The sequence below is a fragment of the Platichthys flesus genome, chromosome 15 (genome assembly GCF_949316205.1).
Source record: "Platichthys flesus chromosome 15, fPlaFle2.1, whole genome shotgun sequence".
Lineage (NCBI taxonomy): Eukaryota > Metazoa > Chordata > Actinopteri > Pleuronectiformes > Pleuronectidae > Platichthys > Platichthys flesus.
The window spans coordinates 14,161,118-14,180,179 of NC_084959.1; the positions used below are offsets into that span (position 1 = coordinate 14,161,118).

Consider the following 19,062-nt stretch of genomic DNA (forward strand, 5'->3'; position numbering starts at 1 on the left):
CATTTTATGTCATTGACAAATCCTTACCATTTAAATCCAGGTTTCGAAACCTGCTGCTATCTGATGCAACTGCAAGTTTAACACCGTGTAAACAATCTGAGGCACCGTGACACAATCGTTATGCACGTGAAAAATGTAGTGTTTGATTTCAGGGGCACTTTCACTCTCCCTCAGTCTCTATTTTTCTCCCTCACACACGAGGACCAACAGATCCTCAGAGACTGCATCAGCCTTGTGTAAGCACTGACCCCTGACAATAAGTGACAGATTCTGACAAGCACACAGGGCTACATGTAAAATCTGTCTCACTCATTTGCACATCTTTTCTCCGGGGAATAACACAGGAGACTCTACATCATCCTCTCAGAGTATGTGGCATATGCAGTGTACAGCATTCATACTGTACAACAGTTTTGTATTATGCGCTGTCCAACATGTTCAGGGTCATTTCAATCACATGACAATATTTTTTGCTGTCCTCTAGTCTAGTCACTGTACACTTGATATTTTGCACAAGCAATTAATCTGTTTCCATCTGTGTGTTGGGCTGTGGAGCATCAATAAAATAATTCAACTGAAATACTGACACATGGTTGTAGGGAGTAGGCTAAAGTTTTAGCTTTAATGTTTAATGTTAAAATCACAACTCTGGACTGAAGCGTATCGTCATTTGAGAAGTGGAAGCAATGATGAGCAGCCGCAGCGATGCATGAACGTGTTTTCTAGGGAACCGAGGTCTCAGGTTAGCCCATTAACAATAGACTTTTTAAGATCGTATTTTGTGCAAGCTATGCAAAGATACACATTTTTCAAGTGTTCTTTTATACCTGCCCATCTGCTTTCTCCAACACTCTTCACAGGAGCATTCATGCACAAATTTCACCAACATCACCCATGAACAGGTGGAGGTTTTTCCTTAATGTGATTTTTGACTAATTTACTCCCTGGAGGACTTAACAAGGTTGTCTTAGGAACCAAAAACCTGCTACACAGCCAGTACCTACTATGAATCACAATGCCGATTTCAGTGCCTGAGCTATTCACTGCAAGAGCTGTTATGCTAACAGGCAACATTAACACCCCTTGCGCAGGTGCTTAGTTAACATAACTCCGGTGAGCTTGTGACATTTGTCTATAGTTAGCTTGCAGCCACCTCAACTCTGCTAAAGCTGAAAGTGCGAAAGCGGGGCTATATATCACGTGAAAAGATTCCGATGCTGGGACATGCAGCAAATGTTTGAAAACAATGGGTGTAAATGGGTGAGATGGGTCAGATGGAAACTATTTTATTCATTATGTGAGTTTTGCACTTATTTATATTTGTTAAGTACCGTCAACAGTTAATATGTTAAATTTCAACTTCCAAATTAGCACACCAATAAAATGTCTTATTGTCGACGGTTGCTTTCTGCTTTATAACCTCATTGTGATCTTCAGTTTTGTACTATTTCCTCCTATGAGGCCTTCACAAGGTTTTTTTTATGTTGATGTTTCTATTACCCTTCTACGAACCTATAGCTGCAGCAGTTGTTTTCAAAGCCTATAAGCACAGACACCACTGTGCAGCATCCACACAACACGAGCGTGAAGAGAAAGTCAGAGCATGAAACTGACACGTGCGTCCCGACCCGGCGGTCACAGAGGTTTAAAGCCACATGCCACCAATGCTAACAACACAGTTAATTACAGCTCTTTGTGTGCAGCTCAATACAAACTGCCACACTGGAAAATACATCCTTGACAAATGAGGTTTGCCAGCTTAAATCCTGTATGTGAGCCATAAAGAAGACTCTATTGCTTCTATTTAACAGTTATGGAACTTATGGCAATGTGAATGTTAGTCTTTGCATGTCAGCTGCATGATTAAACAAACATGCAGATAAGTCCAGATAAGCTACTAGTTGACTATTAAAGATAAACAATGTTTTTTTTCCCTATGGGAGGCTCTTGAATGGACTGCAAGGTGCCGGTCCCAGAGGGGAAGGGGAAGCCGAGCTGGGACACACTCAAGTGGGTCAGATGATGTTAATTTATGATTTTTTTTTCATAGCAGGAAATTAATTTATTCATTATAATTACTTCTACTTAAATGTGTTTTTTAATATCTGATGAAGAAGCTGTGTCTGTGAATATTCATATATTCAAAGCTGGAGTTTGAAGGGGGCTTGTGTTGGTGTGAAGGTTTCTTTGGTTTCTTTCATCCACAAGTGATGATTGGATTTAAATTACAGTGCAACGGGGAAGAAGAAAGAACCATGGCAGATCAATAAATAAGGCAATACAATGTCTAAGGACAGTTATGATATGAAGTAGACAAACTACTAAGGACTAAAACAAATCAAAAAAAGATAATAGATAATAATAAAGAGATAGTAGGATATAAATAACAGTACCCTCTTCCCCCCCCCATTTTCTAGAAAATGTCTAAATACAGGGGCTTTCAGTATCTGTATCATTTTCCTCCTGTACAGACTGAAAGTACAAAATGCTAATGGTGTCAGGGAGTCACTGTTTGATTTACTACATCAGTGGTTTCCTTTGTTCAGTCACTCCAAACACGTGGGACTTACTCTGCGGTTCTCATGCAAAAGGTTAATGTTAGCAAGCTAATACAATTACAATGATGAAGATATAATGTTCATGGATGATTTAAACAAATTAGTGTTAAGTCAAGTCAAAAATGCTGCATGTCACAATGTGGCTAATTGGTACAAAACGGCAATGGAACATGCTCGGTAGTGTTCTAAATATTTGATTTAATGTTAAAGTTAATTAAATATGAGCAATAAAAGTAAAGTGAATCTAATTGCCTCAGAGACTGAGAGGGAAGATTGTTTGTGACTGCATCTCAAACAGTATTATACTAACTAACTAACCAATAATAACTGAGACTGGCGTTAATACAAACACACAGGTTTATCAGTATATTCTTTCCAGTTGGCTTCATTCCACAGATTATAATCATAGCTAATTTATCAAAATTACACTTCCAAGAACTGCTAAAAGTAGAAATGCTTTTCACACTTTCTCTCTCAGTTTGATGTATATTTCTTTTGGACCTGTGCCCAATCAAAAGAGCTGTTTAATGTCTCATTTATTGACAATGTAGGATTCGTATACAAAATTGCTAGATACCTATACGAAAGCCTAGAGAGACTTCTATCCTACCCTGCGTTAATAGCATCCATAGTTTTGTATGTCTTCTGAAGCGTGGATAGAAACAGAACAGACATTATAGAGCAGTACCACAGAAATCACGTGGGGAAGTGTAGCCAATAGTTCGAAATAGATGACCATACAAAACAAGAAAGGAATTTCAACAATGGCCTAAGTACTTGGGAATATACTTTGCAAGTTGGTAAGCAACTAGAGGCATCTATACGAAGTAGCTTTGCCTGGGCACATTGACAAACAGCTGTTGTTGCCTGTTTCTTAAGAGTTACACTATCACAAACCCCTCCTCCATTGACATCTTTGTTGTTGTCATAACTCAGACTTCTACACTCAAGTGGATTTTTTGCCTATCAACAATCCCAATGTAAAGGACATATGGAGGTACATGGGCAGTAATGGATACATTGTTTGAAACAGAAAAATCTGCAGCATGACTACTCCTGTAGCTAGTATACAAGTTTAGTGTCACTCACCGTCTTCAGTGGGCACGTATATGTTGAGGTAAAGGCAGTCCTCGCTCTGGCTCTGAACATAATTCGCTGCAGCATCCAGGTTGTCCGTGAACCACACGGGGAGCATGATCTCTGGTAAAACCCCGTGCACGTTCTGGGGACACACAGGTGCAAATTGGGTGGCATTGCGGATCTCTTGCCAGGAGCCTGGAGCTTCAGGAGGCTGGAAGCGACGCTCGCCAACGGGGGCCGTGGCATACGGCACTCCTAAGTACTGTTCAACTGGGCCCAGGATCTCATTGCTCAGGTCCTTCCTGATACCACGGACCTTTCCATAGCCCGTGGACACTATGGGGTATTTCAGGTCAACCCGTTGACACGAGGAGAGGGTCAGGTGCAACGCTAGTCCTGAGAGCCACACCAAGCAGAGATTAGCAATCTGCTGAGAAGTATAATGAAGCTTCCCACCATAGCCTTGGTGGCTGGCAGCATTGAAAGGAAAAAACAACATGTCCAAAATAAAGGCTCTTTTACTCCTATCACTAGGATGTACAGGGATCACAAGCTCAGTGGGTTATGGGGATAACAAAGGCAAAAAGAGGGTGTGTGAAAAGGAACAGCTTAAAGGTTCTCCTAGGGTGACATGGTGAGGCGGAGGGTCAGGTAGCATTCTCAGGTAGACTCTGTGGTCTCATCCGTCTTCCTCCTCAACGCTCCTGATGGGTCCAGAGCTGCAGTCAGCGAGCCAATTACACCTGGAAGACACAAACAGGTTGCAGGTTTGAGTCAGTGTGTTTGTGTGTGTGTCAGTGTCTGCGAGTGTGAACAGTTTGATCGTTAAAGCCTGTGAGTGCGTTTAAAAACGCACAGGAGTATAAAGTGGGTGAGACAAATGTAACCAAGATGAATTGTCTGTTTGCTCGTAAAACAAAGGATAACGACACTTTACTGCGGACGACGACTTTATAGTACATTTATAATACCCTGTGGTTAAACTCCCCTCTGACAGACACCAAGACATCTGTTGTGTCATGTGATTTTGTCGCCTTGAAGATGATCGATTCAACCTGAAAGTATTAATGTCAGTGAGAATTCAAGCATCTGTGCTGAATTAGCTTCGGTGAAGTTTAATTCTGTTGTGGCCCAGGTTTGCTAATTCTAGAAGAGCAGTGATACATCTACAAAGACAGAAGCAGACGATGCAGATATAATGAACCCAGAGTAGACATGAATCGGTAATGTCTTTATTTTGTTTATGTGAATCATCAATGCTTCAGTCACATTTATTAAAAACTTGACATACTGAATGCAGACTGTAAACAATGTATGGTGAATCTGGATATCTGCGGTCATCACTGGAAGCCCCAAAACCTAGGCTGTTGCCACCAGAGCCTGGTTCTTTGTCAGACGATACCGATGGGCTCTGAGATTGATTTGACAAAATGATTGACGCCATGTTTCATATTCATCTTTTAACCAAATGTATTCATTGTACAACAAAATCAAAGGAACTTCAAATACCCTTCCAACTAATTTGGAGGGGACTTTAAATCACACGTGTGGTGCTTCCCTGCTGGGGTGTAAACTTTTGGGTGCAAACGCACGGCTGCATTTAGAGTTGTAAAGTTGTGATCATATCACCACCACCCCCTGCCACAATGGGGGTGCAAACTGTGGAGAGAGCCAAACACTGACTCTAAATGTTATTATGGTCTATAACTATGATTAATGCCCTGGCCAAATATTATTCTGCCTTCTCGTGTTATGATGAATATTGGAAACACCGGTTCCCAATTTAGAAGCTGAACTTGGATACTCATGGGTTTTGTAAATTATTACCTCAGAAGACAAGCTTACAATGAGCAGGTTCAATAGCCGAAGAGTATTTGGTCTCGTTGCAAAAACCTAATTTGCAGTCCAAAGGGAAACTTTTTCAATTACCGTTGTGTAATGTGGCCACTGCCTCATATTTTCGTCTTCCAGATAATTACAGTAGTTTGAAGTGTAAAGCAACACTTGTCTTGAAAGTCACTTCAACCCGCAGAAAACGCAGAATAAATAAAAGCATGTTCACACATCATTCGGAGAGGTAAACAAGCCGAAACCCTGCTGGCCCTGCATCCTTTTCAGCCATCCACACTGTGTCGGAGTTAGCCTCTCCTTCTCAACTCAGTTCAGTCGGGTTCTTGCTTCCACATCATTACAGATGAATGGGCAGTGCTTATCGCACTCTGGCTTTGGGAGACAGAGCCGTTTAGGTGTGATAAAGGCTTTATGTGGTGCTAACTGTTGGTTGAATGCCACCTCATCCCTCCACCCTCAACCCTGCAATATCCACACTCCACTGGAAGCCAGCAGACAAAGGGGACAACAGTAAAATACAGCACAAAGATTCTGTGCTACATAACAGGATGTTCAAAGTTAGTGATGTGAGCGCCAGTCTGCTTCATGTAGAGCAAAACAGTAACAAGCTGACTGGAAAAAAGCTCAGTTCATAAAGCCCTCTGAGTGACTGCTTCTTATGACATCTCTGCACATTCTGAGGAGGAGGTAAGATGTGTCAGGACACCCTGAATCCCTATTAAAAAGAGTTACTGTGCACGCATAGTCGAGCTGAAAATCCAACTTAGAAAAAGATTAATGTGAATTATACACAGTACATGGCTTTATACCCTGTGTTGTAAAAGAGTCAGTGTGTGAGGGGGGGTAAGATTGCGTGATCCAGACAACCCACTTGACTTGTTTGGAATAGGAGGCGAAGCAGTCAGAGAGGCGTCCTCATTTCCCATAAATTGCTCATCTGAATTTTTTCATTAATATTTTCCAAGCCAAGGTAGGCTCGGCGGGTCGATGCCATTGTCAAATCGCACCGCTTTGCTCGGCATTAAGAATGTAAACTAGGGGAAACAGTACGCACGTCTCTGTCCAGCACCTCTAAATATCACTAATTAACATGTTCGTTCTAGAAATAGTCCTGCGTATAATCCTCATGACACCACAACTTGTCATTTTTCTCTTTGGTGTGACGTACGATTTTTTAAAGAGCTCTTGTTAGCGTTGCACTGCAGAGCTCGCAAAGGACAAGGATAATAACTTATGCAGCAGCACCAGATACACTAGACTTAGAAACAGACTTTGATGTGCAAAATCAGCAGACCTCCCCTTTCATTTGGGAGATTTTCAGCTACTTGGATTCTCTTACTTGTTGTTACTAGCTGTTAGCCCTTTATTCTATAATAAGCTAACCGGCTGTACAGCAGTCAGATATGAGAGTGGTAGTGTGTCAAGCTTCTCATCTAACTTTTGACAAAAAAGTACAAAGAGACAAGAAACTGAAAAGGGTAATAAATGTGTATTACGTGATGAAATAGTGAAAAATAAGATCAAATCCACACACAAGGCAATTTGTGCACAAGTAAAGTAGTTTCAACAAATCAACAAAATCAATACATAGTAGTGCTGTCGGTTTAACGTGTTATTAACGGCGTTAACGCAAACCCATTTTAACACCGTCAATTTTTTTATCGGAGATTAACGCAGAGCTGCCAACTCTTATGCTTTCGCCGTGTGACACACGCTTTTGCATGTTGGTGGTTTACTAAGTCACAATAATGTTTTAAAACATCATCGTATCAGGCCGTCATGAAGTACAAGGAGCAGGCCAGTATGCGTGTGTCTGTGTGTGTGTATGTGGTTCCAAAAATAATGAAGGGACATTGAGAATAGATACAAATTTGCGATTAATCGTGATTCATTTTGAGTTAACTATGACATAAATGCGATCAATCGCGATTAAATATTTTAATCCTTTGACAGCACTAATAAATAGTATATTTTATGAACAAAGTTTCAATTTCAACTGCACATGCTGGCTTTCAAACAGAAGCCTGTGTTCACTAATGTAATTTGTGACTTTTTTTTTATTAACTACAGTAGCCCAGAATGGACAAACATTCTGGGGTTCGCCCGCCATGCTCGGAAGGGGAGGGGGGGTTATCAGTCGACTATAATCTGAAACCTCACAACTAGATATCACAAAATCCCTCACATTTAACCTTAAGAAAAAAAATGAAACAACCAAAACCTGAGAAAAAATACATTCAGTGTGCATTGTGGATGGTATCATCTCAAATCTGAACATAATCCATCCACAGACAACTGAAAAAGTATAAGATCAAGACGTACTGCAATACAAAACCACACACAAATCAATAATTCTACAATATAAACTAAACAAATCCTGCATGTCCTTGTAGTTCAGACTAAACAACAGCTGCTGTCACTGTATAGCTCACATCTGCTATATTCATATAAGCAGTGTGATTTTAAAACAGGTGTTTGTAGTGTGTTGGTAAATACGGTATGACTTAACATTCGGCACAAGCCCAGAGTAAAAGCAAAATTCAATATGCACAGTAGTTCATGGGATGCATGCATGTCCATCAGGACTGGCATAACTTAGGTATGGTCAGGTGTCTACAGCCTGTCACATTGTTTTCTGTACAAAACCCCCACCCCCCCGACTGCATGAGCAGCATTCACACACACGTGCACACATGTGTAAAATCTAATGAGGCATCAGATGTTGCATACGAGCAGAGACTCAACCGTGAGCACAAATTGGTGTGTTCTCAACCTCTCACATGTGACGGGCAAAGGGTGCTAGCTTAACAATCCTAACATCTGTTTCCGTTAACCATCCGTGAGCTGAACTGGCATTGATCGTGCATCTCCAGCACATAAAGTGGGACAAATTAAAAAAAACAAAACATGGCCAGGTTGATATGAGTCTGTTTTGTTTTATATAATAGGTAGTCCTGTCAGATGGAGCTGTTGTCGGAGGTAATGACTCTCTGCCAGTCATATACTTTAGTGAGCATGTTTAAATGGGATGGTCGGAGTGGTTTGAGGAAAATGCTTGTCCTGGGATTTTATATTGCTTTGTTTCCACTGTGAGTGTTAAAACTACATGCACTACTTCAGCTGCCAAGCCGCTCTCCTACACTAGTAAACATCTGTGGATGACAAGCAGCTAAGCAAGCCAGAAACAGAGTGCTGAGGTTTTGACTGAACTTGCTTGTCTGCGATCTACTGTCACTAATGGAGAAAAAAATCTCTCTGGCCACTGAATCTCTCAGTACTGAAATAAAAATAAGCTCTGGAGGCTGTATATGTTGTATACCCTTAAACCATGTATAGACAAAATATTCCATTCCTATCCTTTGATATCTAAGGGGAAAGACTAAATCCCTTTTGTAATTAAGGGTTATTTTCCAAGTAAATCCACATTATTTTATTGTCCCATATTGTGGGTATTATTATTTTCTCTGAACCGACAAATGCTACAGGTGTCTTCCCTTTGTTTAAGCTGTTTGTGGAAATAAATGATGTGGCAGCACAGCTTGTCACCCCTTAATTGAAATAATCTGGTCATACCTCCTACGACCAGAGTCCGGGGGACAACCTGACAAAGTGGCCGACTTTATTGATTCCTTTGCTACTTTTGTGAAGCAATTAACAATCTGAAAAGCTCAGAGGCACTGAGTACTTCCTTAGTAATAAAGTCCCTACATTTTAGCTGAAAAAGAAACCTTTCTCTTGTTCCACATCAGCACATCACTTATGCTAAGCTAACTCAGTCTGTCAGTGCTACCCAAGGGTTTCTAGTCCGGTCACAGTTCCATTCCTCAGCAGCAGGAGGATTATTCTGTCAAAAGAAAGTGTTCAACATGTTGGGAATCAAAGCAAAATGTACAAGACAATAACACCACTCTTATGTGTGTATGGTTAATTTTCTGCCAGCTAACTTAGCTTACCACACAGACTGGAAACAGGAGGGAACAGCTAGCCTAATTTCTATCAGGGTGACATGAACCCGTACCAGCATGTTTGGCATGGGCCTTTCAGCACCTACATGTACGGAACGAATGCAGCGACTGCTCATGAGTAACTTTTTGTGTGCATGGAATTCAAGTGCAATACATACCCAGCCCTTACATGTGACGCAGTTTTCTGTCCGAACCCGACCGTAAGACAACGAACCGATCCAACCCAAACACTGATTGGTGTTGTCACAAATTCACCTTCTTATTAATATTTTCAGTTTGTCTGTTAAGTTTTGTTTACTAATTCTCTTCTCTTTCAGAACTCTGCCACTCCCCTCCTGCTCTGCACCTTCCTCATTCCTCTGATCCCTTCACCGGCTCAACCCACAGACGCTCCCCTTTATATCTGCATGCCTGTTCCCCTTGTTCTCTGCCAGATCGTTTAGTGTGTTCGTGCCTAATCCTTCCGGTGGTACTTTCCTGATTCCTTGCCTGCCTGATCTCCACCGTGACCTGTCTGCTTTTCCCCTGGATTCCTCTTCTGCCTGCTGCTTGTCGGTTTTGTTTGCTTTGGACTGACTACCTGGCTCTTGACCTCTGCTCTGTCTACACTGGATTATCTCTGGCCTGCACCTTATTGTATTTGTTTGCATCGGACTGACTACCTGGTATGTGACCCCTGCTCATTCCAATAAACCACGAACATTGCCTATTCCCACTCTGCCTCATTGTCGTTGCTTTTGGGTTCACGCCTGCCATTCTGCCAGCCCTGACAGGTGTTCTCTATTTTGTGTCTGAACTCGACCTACGTTTTGTATTTCCCGAATTCGCTATACCTCAAATCATAAGTACAATCCAGAACTGTAATTTGTGTTTACTATAACATTCCTAGTATATACCTGGGCTAGAAATAAGCTAGTAGATAGGCATCACTTTTGATTTGGCATGGACCACTCAGCTTGATGTAGGGGTAAGACATCAGCACGGAATGATTCCTCTTGCAGGTACAATAACAACGGGTGATACCTTTTTGGTTAAAACAGATATTCAGAGACATTAATGCGAAGCTAAGATGATTATGCTGTCTAACTGATGAATGGTGAAGCGTTTCCTGAAACGGAAGCCAAGATTACACTTGTCAGGCTGCATACATAGGCTCCGCCAAAAGGGCCTCATCCTCTTTTCACCCTAGACATTGAAGCTGTCCAGAATCTGCCCCGATTGGACAGACTGTGCACTGGGTGATGTAGGAATAGCGGAAGAGGGGAAAAAAGGCTGACACTCTTGCAAAGTGCAGTATTATATCAGAATCCATTTACTCAAAAGCCACCACTAGAAAAGTCTGACATCTTCGCTCCATTGCGATCTGTAACAACTGTATGAAGTTGGGAGGATGCTGACGTAACAGGGGCTAGGCATCATCTAGTGTTTGGCAAACTAGTTATATTTTAAAATGGAGTACTCAGAGGGATGTTATAGCCTATTTCCTGTCAATCAGAATCCCATTTGATTAATTTACCTGTAGACTCATCTAGTTTTAGCTCACATCTTATGAGTATATTAGGTAAAAATAATGTCACTTAAAATGTACTTTAATTACATTAAACAGTTTAGCCCCTGCAACTTTTTTTTGTCTTCAACTGTGTGACGTGTTACATAATGACGACTGAAGCCTCTAAAGACAAGAGACAGGCTGCAGACGGTAATAGGCAGAGATCTGGCAGACTTTACGTCAATCGAGCTTTAAACCACATTAGGATTATATAAATAGGATCAATGTGGAACCTTCTGAGATGATACATATTTATGTTGTAATGTTTTTTTCTCAAAATATTAGTTTCCATAGAAATTGTAAGGCACGATAAAGTGTAACTATTCATGCAGAAAGCTATCATCCATGTTACTTCTTGATAAAAAAAAATCATATATTGTGTGTATTGAAATAGATATTTTTTCTACTACTATACTTTTACTCTAAGTACATTTTTCACTTAACCGAAGAAGATTTTTTTGGTAAATGTCTTGTTTACTCCACTACATATATCAGAAAATATCACTAAGTTCTACTCCACTACATTTTTACAAAGCATTGGTATTATTTTGTCTTTGCTCCGTAAGTACAGTTTCACCAGGTCTTGGTGACAGGCACGTATTCAATATACCTCACGTGAAATCCTTTAATTACATTTATTTAAATTACATCTCGTTTCCGATATGCTCATTCTTGATTTCTTACTAAATCCCTCGGCAAAATATCACAAATATCAAAATACATGTTAATCTGCGTGGGAAAATAAACAATTCCGCTTGGAAGTTCTTGTCACAGTGTTAATTTCATGATGACCCCATAATTGTGGAGAACTGCCGCATTGCTAGTGCTGAAGAGGGCTGCAAGCTTCATCCCACAATTTATTCTATTTACCATAAGCTCTCCAGACACCAAAAGCAGCTCAATCAGATACCACTGCCACTCCATCTGCCACCGCTTCCCCCATCCTCATCACACTGCAGCCCAAAAGAATGTGGGAATATCCACAAGGAAGTAACACATAATATAATTGCAGTTAACCCAAGAAGTGACTGCGAACACCTCAGCTCAGCGGAACGGCGGAGGCCAACCTCAATTTAAAACATGGGTCAAAAACAGCTAAATGTCATTATTGCATATTTCTTGATTGCACCGCTCCGTAACTGTAGCCCAGTAATTAACAATCTGAAAACACCTAGTGAGAAAATAAATCATGTGTTTGCGTAGAGGTCAATAAACGTGTCCATAGTGAAGCATCAATGCATGTTAGTGAAGCAGCGGGGATCATAAAGCAGCAGGCGGGGGGAGCAGATAGGAGACGTTGAGACAAAAGGCCCTCCGTCAGTGGTGGACCAGAAAATCAATATAGTGCTGTTGGTCACCACTGTTCTCTCTGCTTAACACCTGTACATACCATGGAAAACCCCTTTATCTTATAATGCTCCACACCAGCAGTGTCGACAGCTACTGGCCAGACAGCCCTGGTATGGGTGAATGCCGCCTCCTCTAGGGGGCTGTTACTTTTTATTTATCTGCCTTGTCTGTGTGTTTGGTAACTGTGAGCGGGAGGATGTGTCATGATGAAGCAAAAGCAGTGTGCACAATCTGGTGACACACTAATTAGCGATTATCTAGGTGAAATGCTAGCTGTGTTAGCATGTGCATAGGTGTCTCTGGGCAATGCACACAGTTTGAGGGAGCAGTCTGACAGCTGCTTTGCCCCGAGCCTAAAGCTAATTTAAAAATAGAATGGCCCACTGTATTAAACAGAAATGGCAGCTTAGCCATATTAACATGACTGCCCATCGGATCATAGCGGATGTCCTGCTAAATGTGGAAAGCAAAATAATAACAATAATAATAATAATAATGATGCCGATGATGATCTTTGTTGCGCTAGGAAAAAAGGGAAAGGTGGTTTCAAAGATGAAGACAATACATAAAAGTGTGTCTAGAGGGGTGCAATTTAAAAAGGAGATTTACAGGATAACACAGAATTAACTAGCTTCAATCCTCAGGCGGGCACGTACGACGCTAAGCCCCCCCAGCAAAACTGCAATCAGCTTTATTCTTGACTCAAGACTGAAGGAGAGTCAAAAGAGCCCGAGGAGCTCAGGCTGACAGGAAACTCACAAGTCTGAATGTAGCTACGGGCCAGATGTTGCTTTTGCCTACTCGAAATATGATCATTGAAAAGTGACGACACCGAACCAGAGTTGCACAAATACCCCACGTTCGCGCTTCAGCCTTCTCTAGTTTGAAGGAGCTACACCGGTGCATTGGTTGACAGCTCAGTGGTTCCCAGTGTATCCCATTTGTCTGAGGGCTGTCAAGTAATGCACTGTCACTGTGCGCCTCATGTTCTGGACGTGGGTGTGTTATGAACATTTTGAAAGTCTGACTAATTCATTACTGGCCCTGACAGCAACATCCATCTGACCAGCAAAAACCCCTTCCTGTATTTGAAGAAAGAACATGTAGGAAGTTTGATGGAATAAAATGCTTTAAAATAAACGAGACAGGCTGCTATTCACAAAGACATTACAATGTTGGCACAAGCAAAAATAACCCAAAGTAGTGATGCGGAAAGGACTGCTGTTCAGTCAATAACCCTACGATATGAGGACCTGTTCAGGGTGTACCCCACTTCTTGCTCAATGTCAGTTGGGATTTCCCGAGACCCTCACAAGGATAAGCGGAATAGTTTACGGAAAGGCAGATTTAAGGTTAATACTTGCTATTAGAATTTTGAAAATAATTTTGAAGAAATCAAAAAGGACACTGTTGGAGGAAAGAAAGAGAATATTTTACTCGTTGACGAGAAGAGACCAAAGGATGAACGACAGATAGTAACCTGCCCTTGTTCTTATTGGTCGATAAATCTAAGATAAATCTAATTGTTTCTTGTTTGCTATGTCTTGTGAAGTTCTGTTTGCTTGCATTGGGCTGTGCAAGTTAAGTTGTCGACATTCTATTTTGCCAAATTAATCTATTTCGATAGAGGTTTAGCAGGTTAGCCAAACAAGCCTTAGGATAAAATCTGTATCTTGTCAAATGTGGCTTATTGGCTTCTGACATTGTTAGTTTCTTTTCCGTCAGCTTGCCAACAAATGCTTGTGTGCATAGCTGTGTGCACAGAGAGGCTCACACCGCAACCCGTATTTACGACTGTGAGTTGTGCATCCAACCTGTAGGGGGAGCCAGATTATGGTAAAAGAGCAAATCCCTGCGCTGTGTAGCTTCAAGTCAAATCCAAGTAAAATAAAATGAACATTATGGTTTAGTCAAAGTAATCCACCTTGTCGCATGTTGCTAATGGTATTTTGCAAATGGAATTATTAATTGGACAATTAGATAATTGAAATTGAATGAAAGACAACAACTTTCAGGCACGTCCAGTGGGGAGGAGACCTCGAGGAAGACCCAGGACTAGGTGGAGAGATTATATCTCAACACTGGCCTGGGAACGCCTCGGGATCCCCCCGTCAGAGCTGGTCAATGTGGCCCGGGAAAGGGAAGTCTGGGGCCCCCTGCTTGAGCTGCTCCCCCCGCGACCCGACCCCGGATAAGCGGATGACGATGAGTGATGAGTGAGTGACAACAACTTTCAGCCGAAACAACCATATTTAGTTGTAGTGAGGTTATAAAAAAAAAAAAAATCACCCAGTTTCAGGGTCAAGTTTAACTCAAATCTGTTAGTTTGCATTTAATTCATCCATGTGTCTTTCTTTGGTGGCTGCATGCTCGTATTGCTCACGGCAAAACCGAGGGAGGGGAAAATGTGCATGGTTGTGAAAGCGGAAGAAAAAAGCCAAACATGTGAGTTCAAAAGAGGCCATGAGAAGAGGATGGCTTCAAAGAGGGCACGCAGCAGCACGAAGCGATGACAGGGAACAGAGGGAACATAACCCGTCATGGCTAAAATAGAGGCAGGTGAAGGCAACAGGGGTGACATGCATGGTTAAGTGGTTTGCTTAATGTCAAGTTACGGCTCATCCCCCAATCCTCTTTCTCAAAGCTCTGCCATACTGGCAGTTTGTGAAAATGGCCTGGAAGCTGAAGATGAAACTTGATGGAAATCTCGTAAAAATCTATGTGTGTATGATTAGACCATAACATGTTCATGGAATTACAGTTAACACCAACGCTGCCAAGATATGCATTTACATCAATGTCCTTAATGGTAGCTTGACTGCATGACAGCGAGACATTATTCCTTGACATTTAAGATGAAATTAAAACACTTCTATCGACATATTCAGATCTTGTTTGTTGCAAGGGCTTTCACCTTCTGTCTGGGATTCAGTAAGTGCTCAGTTGGTTTAAGGTCTGACTGAGGTTTGGCTCCAAAAAACTCCTTGGCTGCATTTTCTTTATGCTCACGATCGATGTCCTGCTGCATCCTCCTCAATTCGGTCTGTATATGTATAGCAATGAGATGAGAGCCACTTTCTTTCTCTAAAGCTGAAACACAGCACTTTCACCTCACAACCACTGCTTCATTTCACACCAGATGTGCTGGAGTGGAATCAAATCATGTCACCGTCCCAATATGTTTGGACTGTGCCCTACATATTTTTTTTAAACAACCGTTCTGCCTTTGAGTTTCCCCTTGTGACTAATTCCAAACCAATTCGATTTCTGTCGTGTCGGAAGAGAAGCAACACGGATGTTTACTGTGATTTTATAAGCCACACTCTAAAAAGAAAATATCTTTTCTTTTCCAGGAGGCAATCATCTTGGCTTATCTGAACAAGTACAGTATGTTATTTTTATATTTTGAATATTTCTTTATTCACTGCTGGGATTTATTGGCTTTATTCAATAATTTGCCGTTTGGATGATGGTAACTAATTTGTAAAGTTTTATAAAGCCGAGAAAATTACAGGTTATAGAACTTATGTCAAACGACAGTAAATATATTATTTATATTTTGTACTGAAAGGGTAAAAGTAAATGTTATGTTCCTCACATCTCCTGCCAGGGGTGCATTACTTAATGAGGCTATTCTCAGTCAATTCATCATCAGCATTGAGTTTAGGAGCCACTGACAGCCCTACACGACAGTGGGGACATTAATGTCTGCATAAACGGCCCTGTGTACTAATGAAGACATTAATCCAGTTGTTGTGTTTGTCAGATTAACACTGGTCTCTCACCACATCATCACCTGCAGCCTGTAAAAAGCCAAGTTATATTCGCCAATTTGATAATCTGTATTACGAAGCAGGTTATATACTATCTCAGTTAAATCTGGATTTCCTTATCCAGCAATGAGCTTGTCCGTGTGGCAGAGGCGGAGTCTTTGATTACGAGCAAAATTGTCAAAACCGTAAATTAAGTTCTCAATATTATAGGAAAACAGTGGATATACATTTTGACCTTCATAAGTGTTGAAAGATAAACTTTAAATAAGCAGATCGATTTATTCATGTTATGACTGATATTTCTGGTTTTTTGTCTGATGTAAAAACTATTATAAAGATGTGAGAAAAGTTAAAGTGAGTTTTGGGTGCAGTTAGCAGAAGAGAGGAGGTTCATGTGTGATGAGCTCAGTCTCACCGAAATGTTTTTATTTTTTTTTATTTTATTATCACGTAAAGATGGAACTTTAGTTTATATTTCTATAATTAATAATTGAGCTATCGATACAATTCTCTGCAGTCAAAACAGCTAATACACGATACAATCAAAGCTAATACACGTCATGCTAGTTGTGCTGTGATTTCAACAGTGTGATTCTTTGGAGATTTTGTTTTTTTACTTTACACTTTGCATATAAAGATCATCAATCTCTTACTTTTGGTTGTTGTCAAAATGTGTTGCAATCAGGCGTTTTGTTATACCTGCTGTCCCCATTCTCCCCGGTGGAAACGGCAATATGCTTTAAGGAGCATCCTGAGTCAGTGTGTGGCTAAGAGACACATGTCAGCCACACCTGCTCCATTCTTACATAAGATCATGTGAGAACAAAGAAAGATACTGGGCTGGAAAGAGCACACATGGTTGATATTGTACACACACATTGGCATAAAAATACCCATTGTTACACAAGTGTGCACTCAGTTTGAGGGATAGGGGAGAGCAGCTGCATCCTGGATACTGCATCACTGGTGGCAGATAGCGGCTGCGCTAGAGAAGCGCTGTGAGATTTTCGATGAAGTGAAGTGCAACGGAAAGGTGGGAATGTGGAGTTATATTAGTGTTGATATATATAGAGATGAAATGAGGCAGTGGGTGTATCTGTTAAGGTGCATGGAAGAGGTAAAGTCCTGATCACAGCAGTAAAGAGATAAATTATCAAACAATATAAAATCGCAGTGGGAAACTCGATCGATACAAATTTCTCTCAACAGGTTAAACTTTGGTGAACTTGACGCATTACTTGTACATCAAGCGTCGGCAAGCCGCCCTGACAGAGTTGACCTTTGGACCGGGCAGAGCACTAAAGAGTCCAAAATGGAGGACACCATCATAGCTGTGTCCCCTTCGTCTTGTTTCTACTTAACCTCCTGTTATGGAGCATTTACGCCTCTACAACAGAGGAATGCTTTAGGGACTGCTACGAGTACAAATAGGTGGACATGATGTTGTCGATTTAGTGACATAGCTAACAAGGTCAGGAAGCTCGTTCCCACCATCTAGTAAACATTTTTATTGAATGAATGATGTAGTCCAGAGAAGCTTAGATTTTTTTCAAATGTCTGCTTTTATGTCACAAAGTCATTTTATGAGATAGTATAAGTGTTATCAACTCCTTCTAGACTTTACATTTTTGTTTCCGTTGCATGCCATACATTTTGCAGCACTTTTTTGTTGCACAATTATAGCCGGCACTGTAACATCACAATCTCATAACTCTGCAGGGGGCTTTTATTTTGAAACAATCAATACAGGAAGAGCTGACACCTGGCAGAGGTAAGAGGGAGTGAGAGAAATAAGAGAAAAGAAAGAAAATGGCAGATTCTACTAACTTTAAAATAGATAGATTTTTATTATCACTTAACATTCACTCCAACTGCCACTGTTACCCTGGCGGCCACATCAGTTGGTCCCTATTGGTCACTATAGTCATTACCTCATCACTCTCAAGCAGTATAAACAAAGCCTTTTTAAGTCTTAGTTGAATTATAACTTATCCTTTTTTATCATGATGATATTGCATGTGAATATTGACGGTGTGTCTGGTTTATACAAGCTTTAACAAAATGGAATGTTATATTACAAATGGACCATTTATAAAAAGATAAATAAAGAAATAACCCATTGACTTTATTACTTTTTAATGTCATGGTTGCAGAGCCGGAAGGATTTTGGATGTTTTTCACTAATAAATAATATATGTTCTTTACATACATATACACATAATTGAATAAAGACTTTAAAGTTATTCTTTGATGAATGCTCTAAAAATAAGATCTTCCAGGACCAAATGATGATCTATGACACCTTTAGACTTAGAAGTATAGTAACTTTATCGGGAGATATTGTCTATATAAGTCCTATCTGTTTTCCAGGCCAATTTTAGGGAGTAAACTACAAAACAGATTAGAACAGGAAATACCCCAGTGTAAATTCCGTGACTTATAACTAAGTCAAATGTTTTAATTGTCCAGTATATTACACAGCATGCATGAGAGCATTACAGTGAGCTCCACTGGACTGAAAACATTGTGAGAGGAAGTGGAAAGCTGAGCATTAACGACTCAAGCTTTTGGTTCTGCAGATACTAGAAGTTACTTTTGAAATCATAAAACCAACACGTAATAGTCCTTCATTTTCTTACTGGATGCTCGTCCTTCTTTAAGTCACTGGCATTTTTGGAGGTTTGCATACTTTTGTTTGTTTAGTTGGTGTCATTCCCTGCTGCTGAGACCTGGCTCCCAAACTGCCGGTGTAAGGTGCTGTAGTCCAGCCGTGTTCTGAGTATCCAAACACGTGAATAATTAAAATGTTTCAGAGAGGCCGGGATAACATGCATATAGTGTTTTTCATCTTTTGCAACACACCACTATATATTTTTTCCTCTGAAAATAAACCAGAGGGCTCTTAACGTGTAAATGCAGTTACTCCTGAAACATCT

The 19,062-nt window shown here is 40.7% G+C and overlaps 1 protein-coding gene across 1 annotated transcript in view; it reads right to left on the minus strand.

The window, feature by feature from the left end:
* The window catches only part of nlgn2b (neuroligin 2b), a 62,339-nt gene that overhangs the window by 31,532 nt on the left and 11,745 nt on the right, over positions 1-19,062 (minus strand). Inside the window, exon 2 of the mRNA XM_062406900.1 lies at positions 3,648-4,381. Coding sequence (XP_062262884.1) covers positions 3,648-4,137 — 490 coding nt within the window. The 5' untranslated portion in view covers positions 4,138-4,381. The remainder of the gene's footprint in view (positions 1-3,647; positions 4,382-19,062) is intronic.